Source organism: Cervus elaphus, chromosome 7, assembly GCF_910594005.1.
Source record: "Cervus elaphus chromosome 7, mCerEla1.1, whole genome shotgun sequence".
NCBI classification, from domain to species: Eukaryota; Metazoa; Chordata; class Mammalia; order Artiodactyla; family Cervidae; genus Cervus; species Cervus elaphus.
The window spans coordinates 28,422,372-28,447,546 of NC_057821.1; the positions used below are offsets into that span (position 1 = coordinate 28,422,372).

A 25,175-nucleotide genomic window follows, 5' to 3' on the forward strand; every position below is an offset into this window, starting at 1 on the left:
CATTCTGTTGTTCTACGTCCAGTTCCAACTGTTGCTTCCTGACCTGCATACAGGATTCTCAAGAGGCAGGTCAGGTGGTCTGGTATTCCCATCTCTCTCCTGACTCGCAAAGAGTCAGACACCACAGTGCAACTGAACAGGACTGAACTGAGTTTGAAGACTGTCTTTACCACTGAACCACCAGGGAAGCCCAGTCTATAGGTCTATGGACTATTAATTCTTTGCCTCATCTGTTATTTGTTTCACTTTCTTGAAAGATTTTGTTGAAGAAATCAGCTTGTTAGTACCACTATCTGAATTTTACTCATTTAAGCCTCATGCTGCACTTTAGCACTTCTCTGTATTTTGCTCTTGTTAAACAAGAGACTTGGTAAGATTCAGATCACACTAGGTTTTTAAAAATTACTCTAGCACAAGTGGATACTATTAATAGCAGTTTATAGAACAATCATACCATTTTATACTGCTTTATAACATGGTCATTTACTTCTGTTCTTTTGCAGGGTATCAGGTCTTTTAGATCATCATTAGAGAAAGGGTGACATTCACCAAGCATGCTCAGTTCAGAGAAAACACATATGTTGATGTCATCAAGATTAACATTCATCGATCAAGAAAAACAGCACCATGAAGATCAGTTCAGTCATTCGGTTGCTCAGTCGTGTCTGACTCTTTGCGACTGCAAGGACTGCAGCACGCCAGTTTTCCCTGTCTATCACGTACTCCCGGAGTTTGCTCAAACTCATGTCCATCAGGTTGGTGATGCCATCTAACCATCTCATCCTCTGTTGTTCCTTTCTTCCTCCTGCCTTCAATCTTTCCCAGCATCAGGGTCTTTTCCAATGAGTCTTTTCTTCACATCAGGTGGCCAAAGGATTGGAGTTTCAACTTCAGCATCAGTCCTTCCAGTGAATATTCAGGACTGATTTCCTTTAGGATAGACTGGCTGGATCTCCTTGCAGTCCAAGGGACTCTCAAGAATCTTCTCCAACACCACAGCGCAAAAGCATCAATTCTTCACCGCTCAGCTTTCCTTATGGTCCAACTCTCACATCCATACATGAATCCTGGAAAATAGCTTTGACTAGACAGACCTTTGTTGGCGAAGCTTTGTCTCTGCCTTTTAATGTGCTGTCTAGGTTGTTCATAGCTTTTCTTCCAAGGGGCAAGCGTCTTTTAATTTCATGGCTGCAGGCACCATCTGCAGTGACTTTGGAGCCAAAGGAAATAAAGTCTGTCACTGTTTCCATTGTTTCCCATCTATTATATGCCATGAAGTGATGGGACCGGATGCCATGATCTTAGTTTTTTGAATGTTGAGTTTTAAGCCAGCTAGTCATCAGACTAGCTTGATACATTTGTGAGTGGAAGCCCTGAAAATAAGAATAACCTCAGGGAAAGTGACTTTGAAGGTCACTGGGATTTAATTACAGAACTTGTACAAGACTGGGGAAACAGAGGCTCTTGAAGGGCACAAACAAAACCTTGTGCATACCAGGACCCAGGAGAAAGGAGCAGTGTTCCCACTAGAGACTGAGCCAGACTTGCCTGTGAGTGTGAGGGAGTCTTTGGCGGAGGCATGGGTCAGCAGTGGCCTGCCGTGGGGTCAGGGGCACTTGACTGCAACAGTCCTGGGAGGCATGGCATGCTGGCATAAGTCCTTTTGGAGGAGGCTGCTGTTCCCCTACCATAGTTTGGCTTCAGGTCTAAGTACAGGAAGAGAACACGGGCCCACCCATCAGCAGAAAACTGGATTAAAGACTTACTGAGCATGGCCTTGCCCACAAGCACAAGATGGGCAAAACTTTTCCCCACAGCCAATCAAATCCTTCCCCACAGCCAGTCCCTCACATCAGGAAACTTGCACAAGCCTCTTATTCTCATCCATCAGAGGGCAGACAGAATGAAAACCACAATCACAGAAAACGAACCCATCTGATCACAGGGACAACAATCTAATTTCATTCTAACTCAGTGAAACTATGAGCCATGCCATGTAGGGCCATCCAAGACGGACAGGTCATGGTGGAGAGTTCTGACAAAACGTGGTCCACTGGAGGACAGAATGGCAAACCACTTCATTATTCTTGCCTTGAGAACCCCATGAACAGTATGAAAAAGCAAAAATATATGACACAGAATGTGAACCTCTAGGTTGGTAGGTGTCCAATATGCTACTGGAGAAGAGTGGAGAAATAGCTCCAGAAGGAATGAAGAGGCGGAGCCAAAATGGAAACAATGCCCAGTTGTGGCTGGTGGTGAAAATAAAGTCCAATGCTGTCAAGAATGATATTGCATAGAAATCTGGAATGTTAGGTCAATGAATCAAGGTAAATTGGGAGTGATCAAACAGGAGATGGCAAGAGTGAACATCGACATTTTAGGAATCAGTGAACTAATCAGGACTGGAATGGGCGAATTTAATTCAGATGACCATTATATCTACTACTGTGGGTGAGAATCTCTTTTAAAAAAATGGAGCAATACTCATCGTCAACAAAACAGTCCAAATGCAGAACTTGGGTGCAATCTCAAAAATGACAGAATGATCTCCATTCATTTCCAAGGCAAACCATTCAATAACACAGTTATCCAAGTCTACACCCCAAACACTAATGCCAAAGAAGCTGAACGGTTCTATGAAGACCTTCAAGATCCTCTAGAACTAATGTCAAAAGAAAGGTGTCCTTTTCATCATAGGGGACTGGAATGCAAAAGAAGAAGTAAAGAGATACTTTGAGCAATAGGCAAGTTTGGCCCTGAAGTACAAAATGGAGCAGGGTAAAGGCTAACAGAATTTTACCAAGAGAACACACTGGTCATAGCAAACTCCATCTACCAACAACACAAGATATGACTCTACACATGGACATTACCAGATCGATAGCAAAATCAGATTGATTATATTCTTTGCAGCCAAAGATGGAGAAGCTCTATACCAGCAAAAATAAGACCAGTAGCTGACTGTGGCTCAGATCATGACCTCCTTATTGCCAAGTTCAGACTTAACTTGAAGAAAGCAGGGCAAACCACTATGCCATTCAAGTATGACCTAAATCAAATCCCTTACGATTATACAGTGGAAGTGATAAATAGATTCAAGGCATTAGATCTGATAGAGTGCCTGAAAAACTATGAACAGAGTTTCGTGAAAGTGTACAAAGGTGCTGATCAAAACCATCCCGCAGAAAAAGAAATGCAAAAAGGCAAAATGGTTGTCTGACAAGGCCTGACAAATAGCTGAGAAAAGAAGAGAAGTGAAAAGCAAAGGAGAAAAAGAAAGCTATACCATCTTAGACCCAAAGAATATCAAGGAGAGATAAGAAAGACTTGCTAAACGATCAGTGCAAAGAAATAGAGGAAAACAATAGAATGTGAAAGACTAGAAATCTCTACAAGAAAATTAGAGATACCAAGGGAACATTTTATGCAAAGATTGGCACAATAAAGGACAGAAACAGTATGGACCTAACAGAAGCAGAAGATATTAAGAAAAGGTGGCAAGAATATTTCCAGAAGAACTATACAGAAATGATCTTAATGACCCAGATAACCATGATGGTGTGATCACTCACATAGAGTCAGACAACCTGGAGGATGAAGTCAAATGGGTCTTAGGAAGCATCACTATGAACAAAGCTAGTGAAGGTGATGGGATTCCAGCTGAGCTATTTCAAATCATAAAATCTGATGCTGTCAAAGTGCTGTAGTCAATATGCCAGCAAATTTGGAAAACTCAGCAGTGGCCACAGGATTGGAAAAAGTCAGTTTTCATTCTGATCCCAAAGAAAAGCAATGCCAAAGAATCTTCAAACTACCACACAATTGCTCTCATTTCACAGGCTAGCAAGCTTACGCTCCAAATCCTTCAAGCTATGCTTTAACAGTATGTGAACTGAGAATTTTCAGTTGTTCAAGCTGGATTTAGAAAAGACAGAGGAACCAGAGATCAAATTGCCAACATCCACTGGATCTTTGAAAAAGCAAGAGAAATCCAGAAAAACATCTACTTCTGCTTTATTGACTATGCCAATGCCTTTGACTGTGTGGATTACAACAAACTAAAAATTCTTAAAGAGATGGGAATACCAGACCACCTGACCTGCCCCCTGGCAAATCTGTATGCAGGTCAAGAAGCAACAGTTAGAACTGGACATGGAACAACTGACTGGTTCCAAATTGGGAAAAGAGTACGTCAAGGCTGTATATCGTGACTCTGTTTATTTAACTTATGTACAGAATACCTCATGTGAAATGCCTGGCTAGATAAAGCACAAGCTGCAATCAAGATTGCTGAGAGAAACCTAAGATAGGCAGATGACACCACCCTAAAGGCAGAAAGCGAAGAGGAACTAAAGAGCGTCTTGAGGAATGTGAAAAAGGAGAGTGAAGAAGCTGGCTTAAAATTCAACACTCAGAAAACGAAGACCATGGCATCCGGTCCCATCACTTCATGGCAAACAGATGGGAAAACAATGGAAACAGTCAGAGACTTTATTTTGGGGGCTCCAAAATCACTTCAGATGGTGACTGCAGCCATGAAATTAAAAGACGCTTGCTCCTTGGAAGGAAAGTTACGACCAACCTAGACAGCACATTAAAAAGCAGAGTCACTACTTTGCCAACAAAGTAGTCAAAGCTACGGTTTTTACAGGATTCATGTATGGATGTGAGAATTTGACTATAAAGAAAGATGAGCGCCGAAGAATTGATGCTTTTGCACTGTGGTGTTGGAGAAGACTCTTGAGAATCCCTTGGACAGCAAGGAGATCCAACCAGCCAATCTTAAAGGAAATCAACCCCGAAATTTTACTGGAAGGACTGATGTTGAAGGTGAAGCTTCAATACTTTGACCACTTGATTTGAAGAATGAACTCATTGGAAAAGACCCTGCTGCTGGGTAAGACTGAAGGCAGGAGTTGAAGAGGACGACAGAGAAGAGATGGTTGGGTGGCATCACCGACTCAATGGACATGAGTTTCAGCAAAGGGAGAGGGAAGCCTGGCGTGCTGCAGTCCATGGGGCAGCAAAGAGTCGGACAACAACAACAAGAGGGCTCTGGATTATCACCAATAAGCTAGGCCTATGATTTTGGCCACGTCATTGAATTCGTCTCATTTGTGAATAAAGAGATACAAGTAGACATTTTTAATGTGATTGTCATGATCAGTATTGAATATTTATAGTAGGTTGAAAGGTAGATGAAGACTATGACAAGAAGATCGATAGGTAGATAGACAGATGTATAGCAGTGGCAAATGTTGGAACTGAATTCAGATTTGTCTGACATTGTGATGAAACTAGTGGAACATCTCTTAATGATACTTATAAACTGAAGTTAGCTGTGATTCAAGACAGAAAGGGCAATTTGTTGCTTGCAGTCTACATTGTAAAGCTGCCACCAGTATTCACAAACACTTTCAGTTTAGATTTAACCATTTCTTCCAGGAAACTGTCAAAGAAGATCATATTAGAGTATTTTGTCTATTTAGTATAAATGTATAATAGCTTCAAGGTGGTAGGTCAGAAATGAAAGAGGATGATCGATGTTTAATCATTACAAACTTAAGTCATTGCCCTTTAAACTTCCAGTCACGCAGACCAAGTAAAGCAGAGGACTCCTACAGTTTTGCATCTGGTGCTTTCTCTTTATTCATGTTTATCCTAACTGTACAACATTTTATGTGGAATTATTGAAATGAAAGCTTATTGTGACATTTCACGTGCACATTTTCCTGGAGACAGAATGAATGATAGAACAAAATGAGGATGAAAAAACACAAATGAAATGTGATAAAAACAGCAACAATAAATTGTCTTTTTAGGGACATTTAGAAGTGTGAATATCATCGGAGAACAATAATTATGCTCAGCATGACTTCAAACTTCCAAATTTCTTTGTTCTTCTGAAAGGAACTTAGTTAACGTTATTTTTGTTGTTCAGTTGCTCAGTCCTGTTCAACTCTGCAACGTCATGCACTGCAGCACGCCAGGCTTCCCTGTGCTTCACTATCTCCAGGAACTTGCTCAAAGTCATGTCCATTGAATCAGTTTTGCTATCCAATCATCTCATCTTTGGTTTTCCCCTTCTCCTCCTGCCTTCAATCTTTACCAGCAGCAGGGTCCTTTCTAATGAGTTGGCTCTTTGCATCAGGTGGCCAAAGAAATGGAACTTCAGTTTCAGCATCAGTCCTTCTAATGAATATTCAGGACTGACTGCCTTTAGGATAGACTGGTTTGATTTCCATGCAGTCCAAGGGACTCTCAAGAGTCTTGTCCAACACCATAGTTCAAAAGCATCCATCCTTTGTTGCTCACCTTTCTTTATAGTCCAACTCTCACATCCATATATGACTACTGGAAAAACCATAGCTTTGACTAGATGGACTTTTGTTGGCAAAGTAATGTCTCTGCTTTTTAATATGCTGTCTAGGTTGGTCATGGCTTTTCTTCCAAGGAGCAAGCATCTTCTAATTTCATGGTTTCAGTCACCATCTGCAGTGATTTTGGAGCCCAAGAAAATGAAGTCTCTCACTGTTTCCGCTGTTTTCCCATCTATTTGCCTTGAAGTGATGGGACCAGATGCCATGATCTTAGTTTTCTGAATGTTGAGCTTTAAGCCAACTTTTTCACTCTCCTTTTTCACCTTCCTCAAAAGGCTTTTTAGTTCTTCGATTTCTGCCATAAGGGTGGTGTCATCTGCATATCTGAGGTTATTGATATTTTTCCTGGCAATCCTGATTCAGGCTTGTGCTTCATCCAGCCTGGCATTTCACATGATGTACTCTGCATATAAGTTAAATAAGCAGGGTGACAATATACAGCCTTGATGTACTCCTTTCCCAATTTGGAACTAGTCTGTTGTTCCATGTCCAGTTCTAACTGTTGCTTCCTCACCTGCATATAGGTTTTGCAGGAGATAGGTCAGGTTGTCTGGTATTCCCATCTCTTGAAGAATATTCCTCAGTTTGTTGTGATCTACACAGTCAAAGGGTTTAGTGTAGTCAATGAAGCAGATGTTTTTCTCGAACTCTTTTCCTTTTTCTATGATCCAGCGGATATTGGCAATTTGATCTCTGATTCCTCTGCCTTTTCTAAATCCAGCTTAAACATCTGGAAGTTCTTGGTTCACGTACTGTTGAAGCCTAGCTTGTAGAATTTTTAGCATAATCTTGATAGTGTGTGAAATGAGTGCAATTGTGTGGTAGGTTGAAGATTCTTTGGCATTGCCCTTCTTTGGGATTGGAATGAAAACGGACTTTTTCCAGTCCTATGGCCACTGCTGAGTTTTCCAAATTTGCCAGCATATCGAGATCAGCACTTTAACAGCATCATCTTTTAAGATTTGAAATAGTTCAGCTGGAATTCCATCTCCTACACTAGTTTTCTTCATAGTGATGCTTCCTGAGGCCCACTTGACTTCACCCTCTAGGATGTCTGGCTCTAGGTCAGTGATCACATCATCTTGGTTAGATGGGTCTTTAAGATCTGTTTTGTAGAGTTCTTCAGTATATTCTTGACACTTCTTAATAATCTTCTCATTAATGTTATTAATGAGATTTAATATTAATGAATCTTACACTGTTTTCTAGAATTCTTTTGTGTCAATCTGAATGTCAGCTTTCTCATTTTGAGATATAACATTTTAATGACATATATGCTCTAACCATTTTGAATGCTTCCTTCAGAAATGTTGCATTTGCAATTCTTTCCCTTAGAACAATCTTTCTGGATTACCTGGTAGCTAATGTCTTAGCATCATTTGAAACGTTATTGACTGCTAATACTTAATCCAGGTTGCTCTCCTGTTTCCCTGGCTTGCTATTTCAAAGTATCAAAAACTATCAATACTTAAAAAAAAACAAAAACTGGTGTGAATATTGGCCTTTCAAGTTTTTCATGCTTGAACAAAATTCAGAAAATGGTGTTCTAATCTTAATATATGCCTTGCATATATACATATATATGTGTGTATATATATATAACATATACATCTGTTGCTTTCCCTACTATAAAAATGAGCTGCTTCTTTTAGGAAAATAATAGGCTTGTGGTCGTATCTCAAAATGCTAATAAATGGTTATTTTTTTTTAAAAAAGAACTATCTTCTATGATGACATGGGAAGTATACAACAACAACAAGCATTTCTGCTACATTCCAAAGTCGTATGTCCCAAGGAAAATCATTTGTATGAGCTGAACTACCCTCCTTTTCATGGAATGCAAGTTTTATTTGAAAGAAGGAATGACACTGGAAGATCTATAAAACTTAGTGAAACAATGAATTACTTGTTAAAAATCTTACATTAGTACAAGTGACATCCAGTGTGCAAAATAGGCTTATGAATTTTAATGTAACAGAATAGGAAATAGTGATATTGTTTCAGGTCCACTGAGAAAATAACTTATAAGAAACTATCACTTGCGTAGTTTTAGCTTTGTATCAAGATAAACATCCACAAATAACAGGAAAGGTTATTAAAAATGTCACTCCTACATAGGTATAGTCCTTTTTATTTTCATAGATTTCAATCAAAATGACAGATTCAATGCAAAAGCTAACATAGAATCCAGTGAGACAGACAAGGAAAAGACTTGCCAAAATATACTAATTAAAAACTTCCACTGTTCCCACAATAGAGTTTATTTGGAGAAATTGTTATTTTTCATATAAAAATCATGGGTTATTAACATTATTCTAAATAAATTAGTTAAAATTTTTTAAACTGTTATTTCTACTACGGAAAATATCGATAGAAGTAACCACATAAACAAAATTATCCTTGGGGTCCTCACTAATTTGTAGGACTGTATAAATATCCTGACCAAAATGTCATATCATCTTGAAGAGTGTCTATTCAGACTTTCCTTCATAAAACTGCTTCATAAAATTGCTGTTTATTTTTATATTGTTGAACGTAATGGTTCTATGTATATTCCAAAGCAAGTTCTTTTTCATATATGTGAATTTGCAAATAATTTGTTCCTGTCTATGCCCTGAGCTCTTTTCCTGACATAACAGTATTCATTAGTGCCTATACATACATTTCTGAGAAGAGAAATAAGAAATTCCTAACTGCAAGGGTTTCTAAATAGAGGACTTGGGTGACTGGGGAATGGAGGGAGAACATGAATTAGTTATTTTGTCTATTCTGCAGTATCTTTTCAATTCTCTTGTGTGGAGTTAAATAATGCTTTTGAAAAATGAGCTGAAAATCCCTGCCCTTGTAAAACTCTTGACCGATCACCTTCAGGTCAAGTGTTAGGATGCACATTCTCTACTCCAGGTCCCATCATATGTCAGCTGAGCTGTTCTCATAGAAATTTCACCACTGGAAATGATGGGCTGACTTGTACAGACAATTCTGCCCCCTGCAAGTAGCTGAAAATGCCATGGAAAATACAAAAACTGTCTTCAAAGCATCAAAGAGGTGACAAAGTGCTAATAGATGACCACACCTCTCAAAAGAAGGCTAAGATTCTGCTTGGCCTCCACAGGGAACCTGGTCCTGAGAAGAGAATAAAAGACCGTGTGAGTCACTGCCTGGAGTCCAGGCACGGAGCCCAGGATGTCCAGCCTTGCGTCCCCAGCTCTTCACTTGTCTACCCACCTGCCTTCCTTCTTAAAAATTTAAATGAAGTTTTATAGTTCTGATTATGATGTATATGTATAACACATGTCATATATATTCACTGGAAAATAAGTTACAAAGGGTTGAAAGTGATAAAAGACAAAGTTAAAAGAACTGTAATCCTCACACAGGAGATATTTGGTTGCATTTACTTTTAGTTTACTTTCATCTTCCGGCAGCTGCCCAGGTGCTGGAACCGTCTCTGTCTAAGCTGTTGAGCTCAGACCTCAGTGGCCCCCACCCTGCACGCTCCAGAAGCTGCTTGCTGAGTCAGCTCACTTCCTCCTCCCTCCTCAGTCCCCTCTACTACCTCCGTCCCCACTCTTTATTCTTTTGCTTTATATATATATGTATAGATATATATATCTATATATATATTTGTTCGGCTGATTTGGGTCTTAGTTGCAGCACGAGGGGGCTTCCTTTCTCCTTTGCCGTACATGGATTGTGGCACATGGGCTCCAGAGCAGGTGAACTTCAATAGTTAGAGCGTGCTAGCTTAGTTGCTCTGTGGCCTGTGGGATCTTATAACCTTAAGGTGATATACCATGGTCTGCTTACTGTCTGAACATTCTAGTTGTTAAAATACATATTAATGAAACTTTCTGTGCATGCTACATTTTAAGGCTGTATCTAAGAGCCACATATACAAACCCACTATATTGATGTAAAGACTGTATTTTAATAGGCATCAATCTATGGGTCACACAATAACTTTTGGGAGGAAGAGAGTGAAAGTTAAGGACATTCTAGACATGCACTGTCCGATATGCTGGCTACTAGTCATATATGGCTATTTGAATTAAATAAAATTAAAACAGACACAGACTCACAGATACAGAGAACGGACTTCTGGTTGCCAAGAGGAAGGGGGCTGAGGGAGGGAGCTGGGGAATGATGGCCTGGGGGTTGGGGGTTAGTTAGCTGCAAACTATTACAAAAAGAATGGATAAACAGGGGACTTCCCTGGTGATCCAGTGGTTAAGAATCCATCTTGCAATACCAGGCACAGGGTTCAATCTCTGGTCGGGGCACTAAGCTCCCACATGCCTCAGAGCAACTGAACCCGTGTACCACAATGAAAAAGATCCCACACTACGCAGTGAACATCCTGTGTGCTGTAACTAAGACTCAACGCAGCCAAGTAAATAAATAAATAAGTGTTTTTTAAAAAACAATAGAATGGATAAACATTGATAGCACAGGGAACCCTATTCAACATCCTGAGATAAATCATAATGGGAAAGAATATAGAAAAGAACCTATAAATGCGTGTAACTGAGTCACTTTCTGTACAGCAGAAACTAACACAACATTGTAAATCAACAAGACTTCAACAAAATAAATAAAAATATTTGAACAATTAATTCATTAAATAAAATAAAAGCACTCATCACAACAGTCACGTTTGAGGTGCTGAAATAGCCACATGTAGCTAATGGCTCCCTGAGTGGACAGCACAGATATAGAACAATTCCTTCATCACAGAACGTTTTGTTGGACAGGACTGCCCTTCATGCTTTGTGGGCCTCAGGTCAGATGCATTAGACTATGTGAGGTGAAAGAGTCAATATTATTTCTCTTAGACACTATGTCAGATTTCTGTCTGGGTATGAATAGTGGTAAGTTGGTGTGAAATAAAACCAAAATTAGTTGTAAGTGCAGATGGTGCCTTCAGGCACAAAGTGTCCCAGTCCCAAAGGGGAAATACCTGTCTCCCCCCACACCTTTCCCAGACTGAGGACACTCTATGGCATTGCTTTCTAGAGGGTGAGTTCTCTTCCAGAGCAGCCAAGGGGCAAGGCCCTCAGCTGAGTTTGTGGAGGCAGGAAGTCCAGTTCAAGGAGAAGGATTCTCTGAAATGAAGAGGAGGCAAAGGCAGTGATCAGTTGGGAGATTCCCTGATTTATTCAAAAGAGTGGTTCTCGATGTGGTCTGTGGAATCCTTGACGTCACCGAGACCCTTTTATGAGATCCATGGGGTGCAACCTACTTACATAGTATTACTAAGATATTATGTGACTTTTCACTATGTTGACATTTACTTTGAGGTAAAACTTCACAATAATGGAGACCATGGTAGCAAACTGCAACAGTAATTATTTTCACCACAACTTACTTGCAGGGAAAAAAACTTTGCTTCAAAATGTCTTGATTGACACATTAAAAATTCTTATTGTGTGTTCATAAATAATAACAGAAAAGAATATGAAAAAGAATATGTGTATATATATACATATATAACTGAATCACTATGCTGTATAGCACAAATTAACACTGTATTGTAAAACAACTATAATTCAGTAAAATAAATTTTATAAATATTAATAAATAAATTAAAATTCTTATTTTTACATTGACATTTTTACAAAACTTATTTCTTTTTCTTTTAATGTACTTGACTTTATTGATGTCTATTTCCCAAGGCACCAGTTTGAAAAAGCAGTTATTTCTTTATTTAGGCTGTGCCAGGTCTTAGTTGTAGGGTGTGGGTTCTTTAGCTGCAGAATATGGGGTCTTTAGTTGGCATATGGGATCTTTAGTTGCAACGTGTGAGATCTAGTTCCCCAACCAAGGTTTGAACTCTGGCCCGCTGCCTTGGGAGCTCAGAGTCTTAGCCACTGGACCACCAGGGAAGTTCTTCAAATCCATATTGTAAAAGTATCTCCTGTAGCCACTGAGGTGCTGGAGCTCCTGGCAGCCCCTCATCCTGAGGAAAGGGAAGTTGGAGACTGAGATGGTCCCCAAAATGTGATACTCACGGCGGAGAAGCAGGGCAGAGATAAAGATGAAAGCATCACTCTTAAAATAGTCTAGAGACACTCACCAGAGGATACCTGGAGTCCACCCCCAAACTGGTGCCTGGTACCGGCATGAGCCCTCTGAGCCCCTCCTGCTTCTCAGGATTCCCATGTGCTTAGACCTCAGCCCCACCAGCATCCTTCAGCAGAAGGAGCGAGAATGTGGAGAAATGCATGTGAGAGATCGTGATGCGCCAGGTCTGAAAGGACACACACCAGGTCCTCTCCTGCTCCATTGACAGCGACATGGTCCTGGGACCACAAAGGAGGCTGGGAAGTCTTCCCCATGTGTCGCCAAGAACAATTAAAATCATCAGCAACAGTGAGTATTCATTTCAATTTATTTAGCTTTCAAATGTTTAGTGACTGTTTACCAGACACCAAGCTCTGTGCAAAGAATGGCCTGAGAATTGATTGAGCAGCATCTTGGTCAGAGAGAAGCTCTGAATCCACAGAAGGAGATAAGACACGGTGGGAAGTGCCTGCCATCCCAGGAGAAAAGGATAAAGAGAACATCTTCTGGAAGTTCATAGAGTGATTCTAGATTGGAAGGTGCCTGGAGATGATAAGATTTGGACTCCACTTGCAGAAAAGAACAGGATACCCGTGGGGGAAGCTGGAACAAGAGCTTGGAAGCAGGGCCTTTAAGTACAAGGTGTCATAAGAAATAGTATCATATTGAATTCATCACATTTGTACACTCTAAAGTTATGAATGGTTGGAACAATTACTCATATTAAATGAAAAAGAGTCGAGTAAGATAAGGTAATTCAATTTTTTAGAAAGCTATATAAATCCAGATGAAATCATACAGATATGTTGAGTGATATAGTTCTCTATTTTCTAAAGTATTTTCTTGTAAATATAAACAGAAAAATGCCATATACTGCTTTGCTTGGATAGACGAACTTCTCCCCAACAGAAACACAGAGCTGTGGTGGAGACAAGTGACCCCAGCGCATTCCCACCCTCTCTCTCTCTGCATGACCCGTGAGGCAGAGACCTCCTCTCTAATCTCTCCTGTGGACCCCACCACCTGACTCACGGGCTCAGGCAACACTCTCTGAAACACTGCACTTGGAAAGTTGCCTCTTGTGTCTTAGTCAAGACAATGACTTCCTCTAGAAGGCACCCGCGAACACCGAATCTTACAAACCTTGGTTTGCTCTAACAGCAGGACTGTGAAGCTGACAAGTTGGGAAATGGGCTTCCATATTTGTCAAGGAGCCCTGCAGCACTCATGCCATTCCTCACTTTACCACTAGAGGGCGGTAGTTACTGCTTACAAGGAACGCACCGCCCCCTTCTCTAGTTGTCCTCTCCAAATTAGGCTTAGTCAGAACTTGTTTTATAAACATAGAGGATTTCTTTAAGGTACATCGATTTGCTTTTCTTCTTTAATCTCACTTGGAAGCTATTGAAAGTCCACTACAGGTAACAAACGTAAGATGTGCCCCTGATATAAGTTGTCTCTGAGACACACAGACATGTAAAATTATGTGTTCAGTCGCTCATCTGTGCCCACCTCTGTCCTGCCCTGTCTCTCTCTATCATCTATAAACATCTATCTGTGTAAAACAGCTTTTGACAGTCTGTGTAATGTACTAGAGATGTTTTTCAATCATGTTGCCCCTGCTTTGTGATATGAATCTTTGGGGACCAAGTGGTCTGCTCAGAAGACAATTGGGAATGTCCCTGACACCCTAGGAGACCATGTGAAGGTAGACAGTAGATCTCAGTAAAGTCATCCAGAGAGGGAGGTCTGCTGAGCAGAGCCAAGGTCGGGTCCACACTATCTCCTGTCCCCAAAGCACAAAGTCTGCCTTCCTAGCGGAACTTTGCTAAAATCCTATATATTCTAAGAAATAACAGGGTGAGAATAATGAGCAATGGTTGTAATAATTGTGAGAGAGAGATGAGGTGATGAGTTTAGTTACTGGTTTTTCTCTGCCAACAACAGCCTACACTGTATTCCATTATAACCTGGTGCTTAGCCATGTGAGAGTAGAGTCTACATCTTGATTTTGAATGTATGACAGGCCCCCAGCCCAGCACTGGGCAAAGCAGACATGCCACTACTGCTGGATGAACACATTTGGGATCAGGACCTGACAGATTTGAGAATGTATTTGAAGTCAGGACTCTCCTGGAGCTGTCCTGACAGGAGGACATCATAAATCAGCTGCCACCTCTCCTGCTAGGCCTGGGACACTGGAGAGCCTTCCCATAGCACCCCTCAGCCAGGACCCACGTAGTTCCAGGTACTCCCCAGATCAAATCTCTCCATCTGCTCTAACTTCTCATGCTTACTTTGGCCTCCTTGATTGTCCTACTGTGTGTTGTCCACTCTAGGGATCTGGGGACACCTCTGATATCCTTAGTAAACTAACACCAGATCCTATGGAGCTAAAGCTTAAATACGGGATATAATTGACAGGAAATAATTACATGGACAAGTAAAGTTCTACATGACTCTATCTTAGTGATGCTGCTTTTTTTGAATAATGAATGTAAACCTATTGGCATAAAATAGGTATGTGCTTTCTCTGAAGTGAGCAAGCTTGGTGAATGTCGCACTTTCTCTGATGATGCTCTAAAAGGCCTGATGCTCTGCAAGAGGACAGAAGTAAAGTATGTCATGTTATAATGAAGTATAGAATGTTATGATAATTCTAAAATTGGCTATTATTCACTTGTGCTACAGTAATTTAAAAAAACTGTGAATAGTGGTCTGTTAAACTTCTCATGTTTAGATTAAATTCAGAAGATGGTGTTCTAATCTTAACATGTATCTTGCACAAATATTGTTATGTTGCATTTCTTATTGCAAAAATGAGCTGCTTCCTTCAGGAAAATCAAAAGTTTATGGTCACATCTCAAAATGCTAATAAATAAGTTTTTTTTTCCTCCAAAGAACCAAAAGTATCTTCTATGATGACACGGGAAGTACAGGTCAAGTGCTTCTGCTACATTCCAAAGACCAGAGACCCAAGGAAAATAATCTGCATGAGCTGAACTACCCTCCCTTGCATGGAATACAAACTTCACTTGAAAGAGTGAATGACACTGGAAGATTTATTTAACTTAGCAAAACAATGTATTACTTACAAAAAATCTTATAGTAGTATAAGAGATTCAATATGGAAAAAAGGCTTAGGGACTATTTACTGCAGTAAATAGTCAATGATATAGTTTCAGGCCCACTTTGAAAATAATCTTTAAGAAACTACCAGTTCTGTAGTTTTAGATTTGTATCAAAGATGAATTTACATAATTACCTGAAAAGCTTACTAAAAATACTACTCCTTCATATATGTGGGCCATTTTATTTTCATAGATTTCAATCAAAATAACGGATTCAACGTAGAAGCAAAGGTGAAAAATCCAGTGGTCTTCTGATGAGACGGGAAGAAAGGGAATAGTAAAAATATAAAAACGTAAAAAGCTTCACTGTTCCCACTACCACGTTTGTTTTGGGAAATAACTTATTTTTCATATTAGATGCACGGGTTACTAACATTATTCTAAACTAATGAAAGAATTTAAACTTTATTATTTCTAATAAATAATATTAGAAAATATCTTAGAAAAATTAGAAAATCCTTGGAAAATATCGATAGGACTCAGGGAGACAGTGTGACAAAGACCTCTCGGTGCGGGAGGGGAGGGATCAGGGCAAAATCCCACGTCCCCAGAGGCTCTCAGGGTGCAGGACGGTGTCTGGGGCGGGGTCGGTCAGTGTCGGAGATTCCCAGTCTCCCGAGTTTCATTTCTCTCTCACAACCTGTGTCGAGCCCTCCTGCCTGGACACTCGTAACGCGGCCCCAGTTCTCACTCCCACTGGGTGTCCGGTTTCTAGCAGCCAATCAGTGTCCCCGTGGTTCCCGGTTACAAAGCCTCCACAGACCCGCCGGACTCAGCTTCCCCCCAAGCACGGAGAATGCTGGCCATGGGGCCGCGAACCCTCCTCCTGCTGCTCTCGGGCGCCCTGGTCCTGACCGAGACCCGGGCCGGTGAGTGCGGGGTCGGGAGGGAACGGCCTCTGCGGGGAGGGGCGAGGGGACCGCCCGGGAGTCGGGGGGCGGGGCGCAGGACCCCCAGGGAAGGAGCGACCCCGCCGTCTCCTCCCAGACCTGCCCCCTGCCCCCGTCCTGTCCTGTCCCCCCTTACTCCCCAGCCCCCCAAGTCCTGGTCCTTCTGCGACCTTTTCCGTCTCATGAGCCCCTCGCCCCTCCCTCCCCTCCCTGCCCGGTCACCTCGGACCCGGAATCCGCGCCGGGAGGAGGTCGGGCCGGGTCTCACCTCTTCCCGCCCCCAGGCTCCCACTCCCTGAGGTATTTCTACACCTCCGTGTCCCGGCCCGGCCTCGGGGAGCCCCGCTTCATCATCGTCGGCTACGTGGACGACACGCAGTTCGTGCGGTTCGACAGCGACGCCCCGGATCCGAGGATGCAGCCGCGGGCGCGGTGGGTGGAGCAGGAGGGGCCCGAGTATTGGGATCGGGAGACGAAGAGGGCTAAGAACACCGCACAGACTTTCCGAGTGAACCTGAACACCCTGCGCGGCTACTACAGCCAGAGCGAGGCCGGTGAGCGACGTGGACCCGGGTCCAGGTCACGACCCCCACCCCCAGGGACCGGCCCGGGGTCGCCCGAGTCTCCGGGTCCGAGGGTCACCCCAACACTGTGAGACCCGCCCCTCCTCCCGACCCGGGACGAGCTCGCGGGGACTTGACGCGGTTTCATTTTCAGTTTGGGTTTAATCCCTGCGGGTGGTCGGGGCGGGTCAGGGTCTCACACCTTCCAGTGGGTGTACGGCTGCGACGTGGGGCCGGACGGGCGTCTCCTCCGCGGGTTCGAGCAGTTCGGCTACGACGGCAGAGATTACATCGCTCTGAACGAGGACCTGCGCTCCTGGACCGCGGCGGACACAGCAGCTCAGATCACCAAGCGCAAGTGGGAGGTGGTAGGCGTTGCCGAGGAACACAGGAACTACCTGGAGGGCGGGTGCGTGAAGTGGCTGCGAAGATACCTGGAGAACGGGAAGGACACGCTGCTGCGCGCAGGTTCGACGCCTGGGGCCTCTCTGATCTCCCCTCGGGCTGGAGCTGGCTTCCCACGAGGAGAGGAGATTGGGGTCCCTGTGGGAACAGCACCCCAGCTTCTTGTCAAGAGAGGGAGGAATCTGCCCAGGTTTTCATATTCTGTACATGGTGACTTGCCAGTGGCCTCATTTCTCAAAAGGACAATTAAGGAATCCAGTGTCTTTGGGGAAGAAGCAGGAAACCATCCCTGAAATAACTGGTCAGCGCTGCCCTTTGACCCTGGCCGCCATCTTGTGAACCTTGACTCTCTCTCAAGGCCTGTTCTCACCCTGAGAGCATCTTAGGAGGCTTGAGTCCAGCGTTTCTGAGTCACTCAGCCTCCACTCAAGTCAGGAACAATACAGAAAAAGCTCTGTATTCTTTTTACATGCAGCCTCTTACCTTGGCTCTCACCCTGTCTCCAGAACTTTCCAAGGACTAGGCGATGTTCCCAGACCCTGGAGTCTAGGCTGATGTCTGGTGTTTGTGCTTCTTTTCAAGCCCACTATCTTGTTTATTCTCGGGATGGTCACCTGATGCTGCTTCAGTGGCCCATGGAGGTAACACAAAGTGTGAGTTTCCTGATTCTTCTTCCTCAGACCCTCCGAAGGCACACGTCAGCCATCACCCCATCTCTGACCGTGAGGTCACCTTGAGGTGCTGGGCCCTGGGCTTCTATCCTGAGGAGATCTCACTGACCTGGCAGCGTGATGGGGAGGACCAGATCCAGGACATGGAGCTTGTGGAGACCAGGCCTTCAGGGGATGGAACCTTCCAGAAGTGGACGGCCCTGGTGGTGCCTTTTGGAGAGGAGCAGAGATACACGTGCCATGTGCAGCACGAGGGGCTTCTGGAACCCCTTACCTTGAGATGGAGTAAGGAGGGGCATGGGGTGGAGCTTCTTCTCAGATAAAGCAGGTATCTTGAGAACTTCTACAAGGTCAGGACTCAAGCCTGAGGTCAGGGCCCCTTCATTTTCCTCCACAAAATCTCCTGAGCCATCCATCCCCATCATGGGCATCATTACTAACCTGGATCTCCTTCTGGTCAGTGGAGCTGTGGTGGGTGGAGCTGCGATGTGGAGGAAAAAGCGCTCAGGTAGGGAAGGGAGGGAGGGATCTGAGTTTTCTTGTCTTTCTTGGGGTTTCAAGCCCAGGTAGAAATTTTCCTGCTTCATTACTGAAAAGTACCCTCCACACATTTGTGGAATCGAGCTGATGCTAACACTGACCCTGACCCTTTTGTAAAGTACCTGTGAAAGACAGAATTTTCACTTTCGTAATTCCAGTTGGAGATTAGATGTTTCTCAGGACTTGAAGGTCAGAGGGGAAGGTCCTCACTGACTACAGGTCCCCAGGAGGACAGTTAGTCCAGTCCTCTCTCATTTCCTTCTTTCATGTTCCTGATTTTGTCCTGGATTTTTGGTCACAGTTCAAGAAAGTTTTCTGGGGTCCAGGATTAGGGGGTTCCCCTAGGATCTCATGACTCAGTTGTCTCCCTGGCGTCTCACATGATGTTTTTTTCTCACAGATGAAAAAGGAGGGATCTCCACTCAGGTTGCAAGTAAGTATGGAGGGAGTGTGATTCCAGAGACACCTTGTGAGGGTGCAGACGGGAGGCCGTCGGGGGTTCACCCTCATCAAAGTTCATTCTCTAGTTTCTCTCCTGTGGATTCTGACCATGTCCTGGTTTTGCTCTCCCCCAGGCAGTGACAGTCCCCTGGTCTCTGATGTGTCTCTCGTGGGTCCTATAGGTGAGATCCTGGAGCGTCTAGTTGGGAGACGAGTTGGGGCAGAGGGGACACACTGGGTGGTGGGGATCTTTGAGTGGGACATGTGAGCATGTTGGTGGGGGGCTGTGGAGAATGTCAGCCCGTACATGACTGACCTGAACTGGTTCCTGATTCTTTTCTCTCACAGTGTGAGACAGCTGCCTTGTGAGGACTGAGTGATGCTCGCTCCTGCTTTGTGACGTCAGATCCCCAGACTCCTCTTTCTGCAGCTGCATCTGAATGTGTCTGTGCTCCTATTAGCGTAACGTGAGGAGGTGGGGAGACTGCCCACCCCTGCCCACTGCCCTGACTCCCCACCCTGACCTGTGTTCTCCTCCCTCATCTAATGTCCTGTTCTAGCAGAGGCAGGGCTGGGTGGGACTCTATCCCTGTCTTAACTTTACATTACACTGAGTAATGATGCCGTGTTTCCTTGATGAAAATAAAATTTATATATATGAATTTTTTAAATTGGTGCCACAAGGGGTTGATGGGATGATAAAGGAGAGGATTCCTAAAATTTGAGAGAGGAAATAAATGGAAACTCTGAAAACCTTCCAGAATGTGTGTGCTATATTCAGTCTGTTGCAGGTGAGGCAAGAGGAAGCTGTGAGGAGCCAAGTAAAGTACCCAGTTTGTGTTCAGTGCGTTGTGGTTTTGACATGGTCACTCCCAGGCTGGGTCATCTTCTCTGGTCCTTTGTCCTTGTCTCTTCAGTAAAACATTGTCCCACCAGGACCTGTGATCTCAGAGGAAGTCTCCAGGTCAGTCTTGGTTCAGGCCTTCATCCAGTTCTCAGCTCCCATCTTTTGGGTGTTTCTTTGTTGTTTCCTTTCTTCTTTAGAGATTTTTGGCTGAGTTTGTGTTTTATTCTCATCTGAGTGTCCCCCACCTCTGACAGCTGGAGGAGTTGTTTTCCTGTCATGGTCCCACAAGGCCCAAGACTGCCCATGCACACAGGAGACTTTGGTGTCCAGAGGTGGATTTTCAGGTTCATCCAGGTCTTGCCCTCCTTCTAGGGTTTGATTGATTGTTGTTTCCATATTTCCCCCAACCTTCTCAAAGGATCTAGATTCTGGAATTAGCAGGAAGGAGGGAAAGCTTAATTTCTCAGATTAGATCCTGTCTGAATTCTGTTCTGCTTGCCTACCCACTCTTCCTGCCCTTAGCGCTAGTAATCCTAGTGCTGGCTCCAATACAAACTCATAGATTTATAAAGCAGCATCTAATGTAGCTTTATATTGGGTTGGAAAATAGGACCTATGAGTCAATTATTATTTTTTTCTGAAAAGAAAAAATATAATTGTGTGATGTAGTGTGGAGGATGGTTCTTGAGGGAAGGGGAGAGAAGCACTTGTGAGGAAAACACAGATGCGAATGTGGGTAGATACTGTGCTGCTGCTGTTGTTGCTCAGTTGCTAAGTCGTGTCCAACTTTTTGCAACCCCATGGACTGCAGCATGGCAGGCTTCCCTGTCCTTTACCATCTCCAAGAGATTGCTCAGAATTCATGTCCATTGAATCAGTGTTGCTATCTAAACATCTCATCCTCTGTTCCCTTCTCCTTTTGCCTTCCATCTTTCCCAGGATCAGGGTCTTTTCCAATGACTGGGCTCTTTGAATCTGCTGACCAAAGTATTGGCGCTTCACCTTCAGCACTGGTGCTTCAGTGAATATTCAGGATCGTTTTCCTTTAGTATTGACTGTTTTGATCTCCTTGCTGTCCAAGGGACTCTCAGGAGTCTTCTCCAGCACAGTTCGAAAGCATGAATTCTTAGGCACTCACTCTTCTTTATGGCCTAACTCTGACATCCATACATGACTACTGGAAAAACCCTAACTTTAACTGTACAGACCTTTATCCACAAAGTGATGTCTCTTTTTTTTAATATGTAGGTTTTTAACATGTAGGTTTTAATATGTAGGTTTTAATATCTAGGTTTGTCAGAGCTATCCTTCCAAGGAGCAGGCATCTTTTAATTTCATGGCTGCAGTCACCATCTGCAATAATTTTGGAATCCAGGGAAAAAACCGTCAGTTTTCACTCCAATCCCCCAAAAAAGGCAATGCTAAAGAATGTTCAGACTACCATACAATTGTGCTCATTTCACATGCTAGCATAGTAATGCTCAAAATCCTTCAAGCTGGGCTTCAACAGTATGTGAACCGAGAATTTTCAGATATATAAGCTGGATTTAGAAAAGGCAGAGAAACCAGAGATCAAATTGTGAACATTTGTTGGCTCCTGGAGAAAGCAAGGAAATTCCAGAAAAACATTGACTTCTGCTTCAGTGACTACACTAAAACCTTTGACTGTGTGGATCAAAACCAACTGTGGAAAATTCTTAAAAAGAGATGGAAATAGCAAACCACCTTACCTGCCTCCTGAGAAACCTGAATGCAGGTCAAGAAGCAATAGTTAGAGCCAGACATGGAACAATGGACTGGTTCAAAATTGGGAAAGGAGTAGGTCAAGGCCATGTGTTGTCGCCTTGTTTATTTAACTTCCATGCAGAGTATATCATGCGAAATGCCAGGCTGGATGAAGCGCAAGCTGGAATCATGATTGCTGGGAGAAATATCAATAACCTCAGATATGCAGATGACACCACCCTAATGGCAGAAAGTGAAGAGGAACTAAAGAGCTTCTTGATGAAGGTGATAGAGGAGAGTGAAAAAACTGGCTTAAAACTCAACAATCAAAAAACTAAGACCATGGCATCTTGTCCCGTCGCTTCATGGCAAATAGATGGGGAAACAATGGAAACAGTGACAGACTTTATTTTTTGGGCTCCGAAATCACTGCAGACAGTGACTGCAGCCATGAAATTAAAAGATGCTTGCTTGCTCCTTTAGTTTTGGACAAAAAGCGACGACAAGCCTAAACAGCATATTAAAAAGCAGAGACATCACTTTGCTGACAAAGCTCTGTGTAGCCAAAGCTATGGTTTTTCCAGTAGTCATGTATACAGATGTGAGAGTTGGACAATAAAGAAGACTGAGTGCCAAAGAATTGATGCTTTTGAACTGTGGTGCCAGAAAAGATTCTTGAGAGTCCATTGGACAGCAAGGAGATCAAACCAGTCAATCCTAAAGGAAATCAACCCTGAATACTCATGGGAAGGACTGATGCTACAGCTGAAACTCCAATACCTTGGCCACCCGATGCAAAGAGCCAACTCATTGGAAAAGATCCTGATGCTGGTGAAGATTGAAGGCAGGAGGAGATGGGAACAACAGAGAATGAGATGGTTAGATGGCATCACTGATTCGATGGACATGAGTTTGAGCAAGCTCCAGGAGATGAAGGACAGGGAAGCCTGGCGTGCTGCAGTCCATGGGATCACAAAGATTCAGACATGACTTCTCAACTGAACAACAGCAAAGAAAATAAAATCTGTCACTGCTTCCACTGTTTCCGCTTCTATTTGCCATGAAGTGATGGGACCGGATGTCATGATCCTCCTTTTCTGGATGTTGAATTTCAAGCCAACTTTTTCACTTTCCTCTTTAACCCTCATCAGGAGGCTCTTTTGTACCTATTTATTTTCTGTCATTAGAGTGGCATCATCTGCACATCTGAGGTTGTTGATATTTCTCCCGGCAATCTTGATGAATCTTGTGATTCATCCAGCCCAGCATTTTGCTTGATATACTCTGCATATGATGAGTTAAATAAGCAAGGTGACAGTATACAGTCTTGTCGTACTTCTTTCCCAGTGTTTGAACTCTGAAGGGATGTGATCCATAGTTCAAAGTTGGAAAGGAATGCAACAAGGCTGTGTGATCCATGAAGGAGTGATGTACTGTAATTGTCACAAAACAACATTTATCCTGAGGTCCCATTAATAAAAATACTGTGCCGGGGTCCAGCCTCGGCAGGATCCAGGGGGTACCCTCAGGATGAACGGCATCGGTGAGAGAGAGAGAGAAAGACACATGAGACCAGCCTTGATAGGGCCAAGTCTGTGTTTTACTTTTTGACAACCGGTTTTATACCCTTTCACAGAACGTTTTCAAGGTACAAGATGCTTACTCATGATTACACAGGGTTAGGATTACATCATTTTGTTTTTTAGGAAAAGCAGGATGTTTTTTGCTTTCTAATTCTATAGTAATTCTTAGCACATGATCTTCTGGCCTTGGGGCTATTAACATTTTATGCAGGTCAGGTGAATGTAAACCTATTTTCCATTTTTATGGTGACCTTAACTGAAAGGTAACAGTCTCATAGGGAAATAGTACAGAGTAGAATTATATTCTTGTTAATACAAAAATTAATCCTTCTGCAAAAGTTGTCAGTCTTGTTTATCTAAGAAGTTTACCCCATACTGACTCTGTGACTTTGGTGAGGCAGCTTCTGCCTAGCACTCCTGGCTGACAATTAACAACCATCTCATTGTTACCACACTAGGGCTAAGTCCTTATTTCTCTAGATCTTTAACTATATTAACAATGGTTTCTATAACACAACCTTAGCACATTAAAAGCAAAAACAGAGCAAGCAAAACACAGCAAGTAAAACAGCAAGCAAATCTCAACCCAATAACCACCTATAGAATAATTTTTCTTATGTTTTCTAATAGGACTCCTTTGCCCCTTAAAAAGGCTTTATGTCTATTAGGGCTTTTATATAATCAGGTTCTTTATGCTATTTTATGATTAGGATATTATAAGCAATCATGCATATTAGTACCAAGGGCATAAATGCATTTGGCTAACAAACTATCAGCAAAGGAGTTTAAATTAAAACACTCCTTTCACCCTGGATAATCTCATGAAATACCACCACCTGGGAAGCTTATTGATTAAAGTTCTAAATTGATTCTTATTTGAGAAGAGATCCGGGAAGGCCTTCTGCCTGTGTCACAGAAATTAGGGACTAGTCCATTGAGGCAGGCATCAGAAAGACAGATATCATCTTTAAGGTGAGCATGGGGGGGGCAGCTTTTCGAAATCCCTGAAAACCTGATCTGCCTTGCCTGTCAGGCTTTCTCCTCGTGACCTTGTCATGGGTGGGATCTCGTGAACTGGCCTTTTCGAAACCCCTGAAAACCTGATCGGCCTTGCCCGTCAGGTTTTCTCCATCATGGCCTTGTTAGGGGTAGGGTCTCGTGTGTTGGCTCCCAGCAATACTGTGTCTAGAAATAGGGAGGTGCATTACACTCACCGTTCATTCAGCTGATACCTGTTGTGTGCCAGATACATGACACAATGTTTTGCATCTGGGAAACATCATTGAAGTTAAAAAATTGCTGGCTTTGTGGAGCATGTACTGTGGTGAGAAGAGACAGACTATATGCAATGAACATAGTAAATAAGGAAAGTGTTCTGTTAATTCCCTGAGATTTCAGATGGTAAAGAATCTGTCTGCCAATGCAGGAGACACAGGAGATGCAATCCCTGGGTCAGGAAGATCCCCTGGAGAAGGAAATGGCAACCCATGCCAGTATTCTTGCCTGGAGAAGGCCAAGGACAGAAGAGACTGGCAGGCTACAGCCCATAGGGGCCAAAGAGTCGGACTTGACTGAGTGACTAACACTTTCACTTTCTGTTACAAAAGGACACATACAATGGAAAAGATGAGTTGGAGATGGTGATCTAGTATGTGAACAGAGAAGATGGTTGTTTTACTAGGGTGGCCAAGGTGGGCCTCACTTGGACGGTGATGTTGGTGGAAAGATTTGAAGGGCGTGAGGAATTATCCCCGAGGATGTCTGAGGAATCTTCTTTCCAGGCAGAGGGTATCTCCAGATAAATGCACCAGGGTAGGAACATGTCTGTGTGTTCCTGTTAAAATGAGAAGGCCAGTATGGCTGGAGCAGAGTTTAATTGAGATGAGGTCAGAGGTCCAGCCAGACCTTGTAGGCCTGTAGTATATTGGAACGA

At 43.1% G+C, this 25,175-nt stretch overlaps 1 protein-coding gene across 1 annotated transcript; it reads left to right on the forward strand.

Moving 5' to 3' along the window:
* The first annotated feature begins 16,285 nt into the window (after positions 1 to 16,285).
* On the forward strand, positions 16,286 to 19,749 carry LOC122697309 (BOLA class I histocompatibility antigen, alpha chain BL3-7-like). Its single transcript, XM_043907991.1, has 7 exons — positions 16,286 to 16,446; positions 16,752 to 17,021; positions 17,223 to 17,498; positions 18,116 to 18,391; positions 19,047 to 19,079; positions 19,222 to 19,269; positions 19,436 to 19,749. Exons 1-7 carry the CDS (start codon positions 16,374 to 16,376, stop codon positions 19,438 to 19,440), a joined length of 981 nt encoding a protein of 326 aa, XP_043763926.1. The 5' UTR covers positions 16,286 to 16,373; the 3' UTR covers positions 19,441 to 19,749.
* Positions 19,750 to 25,175: the final 5,426 nt, after the last annotated feature.